Raw genomic sequence first — 10,382 nt, forward strand, 5'->3', positions numbered from 1 at the left:
ATTGATTCTCTTATTCAGAATACGTACACGAAAAATTTGATTAAACATTTTACGTTACTTCAGAATCGAATAATATAACTAATAAAATACCCATATACTGTATATATATAAATATATATATATATATATATATATATATATATATATATATATATATATATATATATATTATATTTAAGAGATATATAGCATGCTTGTAGAGTGGGTCCCACACATGTAGATTTAAATAAAGTATGTAGGTTACATAAGTCTGTCATCATTTATTTAGTTCTATTTTCTTTTAGTTTCTTATATGTAAAGTTACATTATTTTAAAGAATTAAATTTTTATTTAACATAATTGGGTCTTGTGGTCATATATACAGCATTCTTGTTAAGTTATGTTGTATGATACGCACGAGGTAGCACGAGGAATTTCGTAATTTTTCCACGTGGTTAGAAAAGTTATGAAATTGCTAGACCAAAGTTTTTCTTTCTCTTTTTTCAATGTTACAAGAGGAGAAGGGTGGAATTACCTGATAGTGTTGCCCCGTCAAGCATTGGTAGTACCCTTCTTCCAAATTGCCGAGTCGGCAACCTGATGTGTGAAACCGCCCAGACCATGTGCACCGCTTTTAGCATGAGGAAATAGAAGTTTCTAGAAGAATTAGGTCTATATATATATATATATATATATATATATAGCATAGCATTCATAGCAGACAGACAGAGAGTTCCAACCTGATATTGTGAAAGCCAACCAATCCTCTCATAACCAACTCCCCAACCATAAAATCTCCTCCCAAACATGAATAGTGTGGTGTCAAAAGTGTAGTGTTTGTGAAACATTGGTATATTTTGTATCTGAGTAGAAGTAAAGTGAAGTGAGTATTATAAGTAAATTTATATTGATGATTATTTGTAACTAGCCCTGTGTAATTAGGCTAAAGTGAAGTGCATTAATTTTTAGCTTAACCATTCTTTAATCTTGTATGAACCGAAAGACGTAAGAGTAATAGTTACGTATATGTAAGTGTTATTATTGTTTATTCACTAGATTGTCAAAGTTTTAACTTTTTCATTAACCCTCAAAGTTGAATATTATCATTAGATTAATTATTTGTGAAACAAGTGATTGTATTTTTTAAAGGGTTTCATCAAAAGTATAAGGTCTAGTTCAGATATAAATTTCAAGTGATTTATTTTTTATGTTAATTTTGAATTGTTATCTTTATAGAATATATATATTCTTTTCAAAATTTAGCATTATTTTGATTACCAAAACTGATTTCACTACTTTCCTCGCATCCGTGACTAAGAAGCGAAGTAAAAAGTTGGTTTAAGAAAAGTTCATGTTAACGTAAAGAGGCCTTTGGATATTCAGTGTTCATATATACTACTGTCTGGAAGTTGGGGAATATTTTCAGAGCTAGACGTATTTTTCCTGTGTATCAGACTTTTATAATATAGAGGAGGTGAGTTTGGGAGCCTGTTGATTTACGTTATTCGCTAGTCACATTTCATCTTTTTCGTTGACCAGACCCGGGATCAAAGGAGTCTGTTATAAACATTGTTGATAAAAAGGCCGTGTTTTGATTAAAGGTTCGACCAGTTTATTTTTGATAAAATTCTGTATTCTGTTAGGATATATTTTTCGAGAGGAATAATTTCTTGTATGGTACAAGATGGAGCAATTAAATGTACAGGAGTTTTTGGAAAACAAAATAGTTCAGGAATTGTTGGAAGCTGATGTAACTAGAGCTCAGTGGCTCTTTATTTTGATGGTATGTGGCGGCCCTGCAACAAGTGGAATGATTAAAGACCAAATCAAGTGTCTAGACTTAGAAGGGCTGATAAACTCAGGAAAGTCGCCGGAAGAAAATATTGCAGCAGCTCACAAACTATTCGAGAAAGCTGAAGAAAAATTTGTAGAGAAGCAAGTATCAGTTGACCTAAGAACTGAAGGAATGAAAGTAGAAAGTAATGTAGAGGCTGAGATTAGACTTATTGCAGCCGAAGAGAATTTTGTCAAGTTGAAGATGATGGCAGACTGGGAAGAAAGTGAGTGGGAAGATGCAAGACGAGAAGAATAAGAGATAGAAGAGGCAAGACATGCACGGGAAAGGGAAGCCAGATGAGAAAAAAAAGAGCACCGGAAGAAAAAGAGAGAAGAGGCAAGAGAAATTGCAAGTCATGTGAAGAAAATGGATGACAGACAAGAAAAAGAGAGAGAAAAGAAACAAGACATGCAATGGAATTGGAACTGTTGAATGCTCGTGCAACGATGTCATCAAAACAGACAGGTGTGACCCCTGCAATGCACAATCCCATGTATAATGTGATGATTGCACATAGGTTAATCCCGAAATTCACAAAAGACCCCGATAAATTCTTTGATAATTTTCAAATGGTCAAGTCGATGAAGGAATTATCTGCATATAAATGGATTGTACTATTGCAGAGTGTCTCCATTGGAAAAGGACGCAGTGTGTATCTTGCCTTGTTTCATATGCAGAGGAAGGAGTATCAAGAAGTTAAGAGGAGTGAGTGTGCTGCAAGTGTATCGGAGGAACCCTGAATATCATAATGAGAGATTCCAAAATTTGCGGGCAGACGAGAAAAGGACTTTCCTGGATTACACTTATAAGGTATGTTGATGTTTTAAGAGATAGATAAAGGCTGCCAAAGTGAGGGAGACGACTGTATTAGAAGAACTGATAGTACTGAAACTATATTTACTAGGAATTCCAGGACATATTCGAACGTACTAGAGAGAGAGACAGGTGAGGAAACTTGATAGAACCGCTTCGCTGAGTAAAGATTATAATATTATCTGTAGTAAATCCTCCTCATGTATGAAGTTTTAACCGTCGTTCTGACCAAGTGTCGTTGAGTATTCAACGAAACATGGAAACCAGTCTAGTAATAGTACATAAAGAAAGCTCCCTTACACCCTCTTGAACGGAGTTTCACAAAAGAGCGAAACTATATGTTAAAAGAGCGGCAACATTTTCTCGAAAGAGCGACAGATTTACTATTAAAAGAGCGGCTACATTTTACAACAGATGAGCGTCTTAATTACCTCTTCCGTTAGCCAGATGTAAATACCTGTTGCCCCCTGCTCACCACGGGGAGGTGGAAGTAGGCTTTTGAGCAGGAAAATATTTTGTTTTAAAGCGGTTTTAAAGGTTTTAAAGGTTCATATCATATCTTCGTCACTTAAATGAGTTCAGATCGTATTTTCGTCACTTAAGTGTGTTCACATCATATCTTCCGTTCACATCAAATCAGTTCTTGCCATGAAACTGCAACCCATAGATTGTAAATATTGACGTCGGTTAATATCCTGCGACTTGTACTTGGCGAACTGAGTTATGGCATATTCACACTTCTCCTTATCCACTTTCTTTGGGACAGCTGGCATGCCGGTACTTCTGATTTTCAAGTACGTTGTTGCTTGGAGCTTCTTGACTACATCCATGAAGATGAAGATGGTTGGGTGAGCTTTGTAAAATTGTGCGTTGAAATGCGCATGAAAGGATTCAGCCGCATTGTTTGTGCGTTTGTCGTTAGAGGGTACTTCAGCCCAAAGCACTGGTGGAAACATGGAATGAGGTGTGACATAGTTATCAACGAGATAGTCTGCATAATTAGTACATTTTTCTTTCTGTGGTGCGCATGACATCAGTTCCTCAATAAAGCAGTCTTCAATATCAGCAGGATCAATGAAATGGAGACCATAAGATAGCTTTAACCACTGTCCTATGTCACTGTTCTTGTCTTTGTATTCTTTACTTAAGCCAAGGTTTTGGATTTTCCTCCACCACGCCTGCCCTAAATGGAATCTACAGCATTTGATTATTGCATCTGGAAAAGTTTCTTTCAGGATAGTGAGTATGGGGAATTCAAAATCCACGTGTATTACAGTGGGTTGCAGTTGCAGATTTTTTGATACACAAATATCATGTAAGCATTTCCACATGGTTCGGTAAATCTCCTCCGATTTACCTGGTAAAAGAACATATACTAAAGGAATATAGTGGCCATTACATAGGCCATGGATAGAGTACAGTTGATAAAAATATTTTGGGCAACTCTTAAAGGTCCCGTCAATAAAAATCTCCTCTGCAGAAGTTACCAGAAATTCCAGATTTGTTGTATATGACAGGATAACAATGCCTGTGTCTGGGTTATTTTCCAACACGAACTCTTCGCCTTTGCTGGTGGTGGTATTCATAGATTCAAGCGCTTGATGAACTTCCTCACGATTTTTAGGTAAAACAGGATACTGCTTCCTTCTTTCACGGTATATTGATTGTGCCAGACATTTCAGATCACCAGACTGCAGATTGTTTTCCGTAACTTTACAAAGTTCTGTCCTAATTATTTTTGCCGGCCTTGCTGTCATGTCATCACTTGCTTTTCTTTTCACTGCAGTACGTAGTTGTTGTCGTTCAAGCTTTCTCTCATCATTTTCATGATTGTGCTGCAACTGCACAGGGACAATGCTACCTATTTCACAGTCTGTTTTCACTCGAGCTTTACACTTCCCATTTGTGCACCGCCATGAAAAACTTCCATCACTTAATGTTGTGTCGACTCTAAACTTGTAACCTTCATAGATTATGCATTTCTTTCCCTTGTTAGTTTCTGTAATGGTGAACTCCATGTTGGCACGACTTGACTGTACTGGGTGGAATCACCAGACACACTGACCAGTTGTATGGAGGTCACCGACAAGGTTAACTGGCTGACCCCGGAACGAAGTAGGGGATAGGGATGGGAGGTGGGAGGATAATGAGGCAGTCAGGTCGTCCGCTCTTTTAATAGTATATTTTGTCGCTCTTTCAGAATACTCTCACTACTGATTCGCCGCTCATTTGTCGGTCGCCCCTCTTGAAGTAGGAGGAGAACCCTTCGGCAAGGGGATGATCGACATCGTGGGACTCTTACCGAGAACAAAGAAAGACCTCAAATAAATTTTAATCTTGATGTGTCTATTGAAGGGCTACGCAGCAGCCATACCAGTCAGGAACATCAGTGCCAAATCGGTCGCCGATAAGTTACTAGACTTTTATACCCAGTTTGGTATTCCGGAAAAAGTTCAGAGTGACTGAGAAACAGATTTCACGTCAAAATTGTTTCAGGATATGACGAAACCAGTAAATATGAGACAATAACTGTCTATTGCCTATCATCTGGACACCCATGGTGCATGAGAGAGATTTCATCAAACCCTAAAGAATTATGTAAAAGAAGGGCTGCAATGAAACAGGAAATGAATGGGACATCGAACTACCGTGGATGTTATTTGAGGTATGGAATGCTTATCAAGAAAGCATGGGATGTAGCCCGAATGAAGTGGCGTTTGGACGAGAAATAAGAGGCCTGATTAAAATATTGAAAAAAAAAGGAAAGATCGATAGGAAATGGACGGAGAATATTTAAAAAAAAATTGAGGAAAAGGATAGGCGAGATACGAAAGCTTTCTCAAGAAAACCTGAAACAAGCCAAGGAAAAAGAAGATAAGGTATAGTACGAGAATTAAGAACAGACAGTTTGTGGTAGAACAACAGGAGTTTGTTTTCACAACGATAAGGAGATTCCCTCTCACCAACAAGCTCCAAGAATCGTTCCAGATTTTGGAAGAGATCAGAGACCTGACCTATGTTATCGAAACAACAGGTTGAAGCAAAAGCTAAAGGAAGGTACATATTAACTCATCGAAACAGATACTACAAGCATCATATTTCTACAGGAAATTCCTTATCCAAGTGGATGCGTCGGACAATGGGAGTGGAGCTATCCTATTGCAAGAAGGCAAATAGAAAATTCTTCACCCCATCTGCTCTATGTTGTTGAAGTTAAAAACGCATTAACGAGCCTACTCGACAGTTGAAAATGACCTACTAGCGCTAATCACAGCTATAAAGAAGTTTGAAGTTGATGTAAATAGACCACAGATTGAAAAATTACCGTTTATTCGTATCAAAATCATTTAACTTATGTTAATAAAATGAAGAATAATAATCAAAGGTTAAGTAGATGGTCGTTGTGTTTGCAACTATATTGTATTAATGTAAAGCATATATCAGGAAAAGAGAACGTGTTTGCATATTCTCTGTCTTGGAATGAATCAATGGATTCAGGCCCGGAATGAATAATCTTTTTGATGGAAGCTATCTTATGAAGATGGTTGACACGAGAGTAGATTATTTTATTCATATATTTTATTTGTGTATTCAAGAGTTGTATAGCCAGCTCGTAAGGTAGGTCCCACTCATGTAGGATCAAGTAATGTATGCAAGTTACATGTTATTTTTTCCAGTTTCATATGCGTAAATGTACGTTATTTTAAAGAATTGAAATTCTATTTAACGTAGTTTTATTACGACATCTTTTGAAAACTTTATAAGGTATGCTGTGTAACACTCACGAAGTAGCACAAGGATTTCTTCATTTTTCCCTATGGTTAGAAAATGCAAGAAGGTTCTAGACCAAAGTTTTTTCTTTTCTTAATGGTAAGAGAGGAGGGGACAAAGTTAGCTGAGAGTGTTACCTTGCCAAGCATCGGTAGTACCCTTCTTCCATTTTCTCGAGCTGGCAACGGGACATTGTGTGACCTTAGCCCAGACCATGTCCAACGCTTCTATTTTGATGAATTAAAAGTTTCTAGATGATATATATATATATATATATAGGCTATATATATATATATATATATACATATATATATATATATATATATAGATAGATATATATATATATATAAATATATATATATATATATATATATCTATATATATATATATATATATACATGAAGGGGCCTAGCATGTACAAAAAAATAGACAGAGAGATCAAGCCTGATATTGAGAAAACCAGCCAATCCTCACACTAGCACCTCTTCAACCATGGTCCTCTCTCGAATGGAATAATGTTTTCCCTCAAGAGTGTATAGTGTTCGTGAAACATTGGTTCATTACCTCTCTTAGTAGGAAAAAGAAAAAGTGAATAGAATATTGGGAGTATTATAGATGAATTTATACTGAAGATTATTTGTAACTGGGTCTGCGAAATTAGGTTAAAGTTAAGTGCAATAAAATTTTTGCTTAACTCTTCTGTAACCTTGGGTAAACCGAGAGACGGGAAAGGAACAGTTACGTAAATGTATGTCATTATTGTTTATTCAATACAGTTTTAAAGTGTTAGCTTTTTCATTATTGGTCCAAATTTAACATTTTCATAAATTAATTTCTATTGAATCAAGTATTATTTTTGAAGTGTTTGTCACAAGCGTAAGGTCTAATTCAGAAATGAATTAAAAGTGATTTATTTTAGGTGTTATTTTAAATTGTTATTTTTATAAAATCTACTAATTTCTGTAAAAGTTTGCTTTCTTTGAATCACCAATACTTATTTCAGTACTTCTTTTGCATTCCTGGCAAAGAGCCAAAGTGAGAGGTGGGTTTTAGAATAGTTCATGTTAGAAGTAAAGTAGTCAACCAGTTTTTGCATTGAGTGTAACATAAGCAGTCCTTTGGATATTCAGTATATATATATATATATATATATGTGTGTGTGTGTGTGTGTGTGTGTGTGTTTGTATACTACCGTCTGGGAGTTCCGTAATAAACTTAGAGCTTAAGGTATTTCTCATTTGTAATAGCTTTATATAATATAAAGGAGGAAACTTCCTGAGCAAGGGAATTAACGTAACTTTTGAGTTGTGATATATATATATATATATATATATATGTATATATATATATATATATATATACTTTTCCGGGTTTATAGCACAATCTCGGAACACAACTCACCACCACCGTTTCATCATTTATTTTCAAATCACTACTACACTTACACTTGCAACTAGGTTATCAACTGGTGGCCACTTGCTGTTTTCCCGAGAAAATTATTAAACTTCCTGCATTTCTCTTATAAAATTAAGTATAAGGTATTCACATCTACACATTCTCTAACACTGTCTATCCTCAAGGCTGAACTTCAATCACGCAGCCACTTGCCATTCGGGAACCACCCCAGCCCTAGCAACCAGGAATCTTATAACACAGGAATAATATAGCGTCCGCTTGACGGATTTCACCTGACCTATTTAGCCTCTGATTGCTTTTAGATTCACTCAGCAACGTTATACGTATTGCCACACAAATCAAAATTACCACAACATTTTACGTATACATTAAACATCATCATAACCACACATTGTTATCGTCCAGTTTATTTAAAACACACAAAAAAAAAGAAGACATGAGGTCTGTTCAAACTACAACAACAGCAAAGGAAAAAAGATATTTCTACTCATCAAATTGAAGAATGTCATGTATGCTGGGATAAGCAAGAACACTTTTGAAAACTACCTCTTCAGGCACCACATGTATGTGTGTCCTACTTCATATATAGAGATTAGTGTAGTACATCAAGGTAAATGAACTCAATATTCATGGATATTCCACAAAAACGTATATCTCAGCATGTATTTGCAAAGATTGCATTTTGGGAGTGAAGGGAGTTTAGTTACCTTTGGCCGCTCGAGTTGACTAGTCCTTCACCTGAGAGGGTAGTTGTGTACAGTGTACTTACGAACGAACCTTTTGTAATTAATGAAAAAAAACCTATATTCCGATGTCTCATTATCTGTCTTCATGGGTCATATTGTTGTCAGGTGTAAAAATATGGCTGTTTGTGTATGCTGTGAGGGATGTTGTTCTTTGAGCCGGTGAAGTAAAACTTCAAGATGCCTAGATACACAAGGACTAACTTAACAGACGCTGCTACAGCAGGAGATGAGAACGAAGGAGCAGTTGGATGTAGCGTTTCCGATGAAGAATATGGACGGTAAATTAGAATGCCAAAATTGGGAAATAAGTTAGATAACTTACAACAGATAATAAACAGACTGTTGGTGGAACAAAAACAGGAGTGGCGCCCAACCACAGAATATCCGACGTATATGGACGAAGTTCAAATGCACACAAGTGAAAGTTCATATGAGTGAAGATACGTACATCGTAAATCAAAAGTTGCCAGAACTCCAGGCAAGTGTTAGGCCTTTTGATGATCAACAGCCTAACGAATGATTTCAATGGATTGAAGGGTTTTTGAGAAACTTTGAGGTAGCTACATATGGGTGGTCAGAAAGAGAAAAAGCTATTCAAGTTATTAGATTGCTGAAAGATACTCCGGCATTAGAGGTAATGTGTTGGCCGCAAGACAGTTTAAAAAAGTTATATGGAAATAAAACGACGTTTAAATGAGAAGTATGCCTTGCCTTATGCGAGAAAGGGACACATAAAAGAAAATTACAAACGCAAAATACGGAATGTTAAATCCTTTCTTAGTTTTGCAACTCACATTTTTCACGATTGCGATTTGTTTGCTATCCGGAGTGCTAATCTCCCAGGAAGTGATAAGTAGTTATTTGTTCGATGACAATCGCTCGTTAGCAGATGTAGTGACCGCAATACAAAACATTTTAGACAGTTTGCCATAAGAAAAAATGACTGAGAATAACTGGCCCGATTCCGAGAAGTAGGCAGCCATGAAAGGTACTCGACCCCCGAAGAGAGGTAAGGGGGAATGCAGTCAGCAGATTAGCAAAGTCTTCAAATGTTGGTAGTGTGGGGGAGAAGGGTACTGACGAGTGGAGTGCCCATCGAAGGATCCCCCAGCTGTTACACTTGTCAGGCCTACGGTGATATATCTCAAGAAGGCTCGGCAAAAAAATTAGTGGGGGCGGGCTGTGGTACATGCACAACTCCCCCCACCCAACATCCGAGGAAAAGGAAACATAGGAAGGGGGAGACAAGGGAGTTCGATGCCCCCCTGCATGATATCACAAACAGTAGCCGAGGAAGCGGTGATGACGGACGTGGTGATAGAGCAGGCACTGGGACCTCCATCGGTAACCCCGACCCCACTCTCGCAGCATTAGGGAGCAGCGACATTTCAGCTGAGGTCATTACTCCGTGACTCATTACGCATAATAGCCGTCTAGGAATGTTAGCAGTGAGAATTGACCTACCAGATAAATCCTTTCGAGCGCTGATCGACACAGAAGCCAGTGTTTCACAGATTCAAAAAAGATTCTCATCAAACCCACTACAGTCGGCAGCATCCATTGTTCTTGATGCGCCAGGAGAAAGTAAACTAGACATAAACCATACAACAATCGTCAACTTTAAGGTGGGGTCTGCAAAGTTTACACATGACTTTTTTATCTTACCCAGCTTGGGAATTCCATGAATAGAGGCTATTTTAGGAATTGATTTTATTTCTAATAATCAATTATGCAAATTTGGGGGAAAAGATACAATAACAGTCAAGGCAGGAGGGTAAATTTTGCCGATAGAAAGTCAGGAGAAAGTAAGGGCGTGTGCG

The 10,382-nt window shown here is 37.1% G+C and overlaps 1 protein-coding gene across 1 annotated transcript; it reads right to left on the reverse strand.

Annotated features, from left to right (window-relative positions):
• Nucleotides 1-3,255: 3,255 nt before the first annotated feature.
• On the reverse strand, nt 3,256-4,647 carry LOC137643021 (uncharacterized). The gene has a single exon (XM_068375874.1). The coding sequence runs from the start codon at nt 4,645-4,647 to the stop codon at nt 3,256-3,258; it is 1,392 nt and encodes a 463-aa protein (XP_068231975.1).
• Nucleotides 4,648-10,382: the final 5,735 nt, after the last annotated feature.

This window comes from Palaemon carinicauda, chromosome 6 (assembly GCF_036898095.1).
Source record: "Palaemon carinicauda isolate YSFRI2023 chromosome 6, ASM3689809v2, whole genome shotgun sequence".
Taxonomy (NCBI): domain Eukaryota; kingdom Metazoa; phylum Arthropoda; class Malacostraca; order Decapoda; family Palaemonidae; genus Palaemon; species Palaemon carinicauda.

Bases quoted from the DNA above. Each gene is read 5' to 3' on its own strand.
- LOC137643021 (XM_068375874.1), bottom strand. From the start codon at position 4,647: ATGGAGTTCACCATTACAGAAACTAACAAGGGAAAGAAATGCATAATC.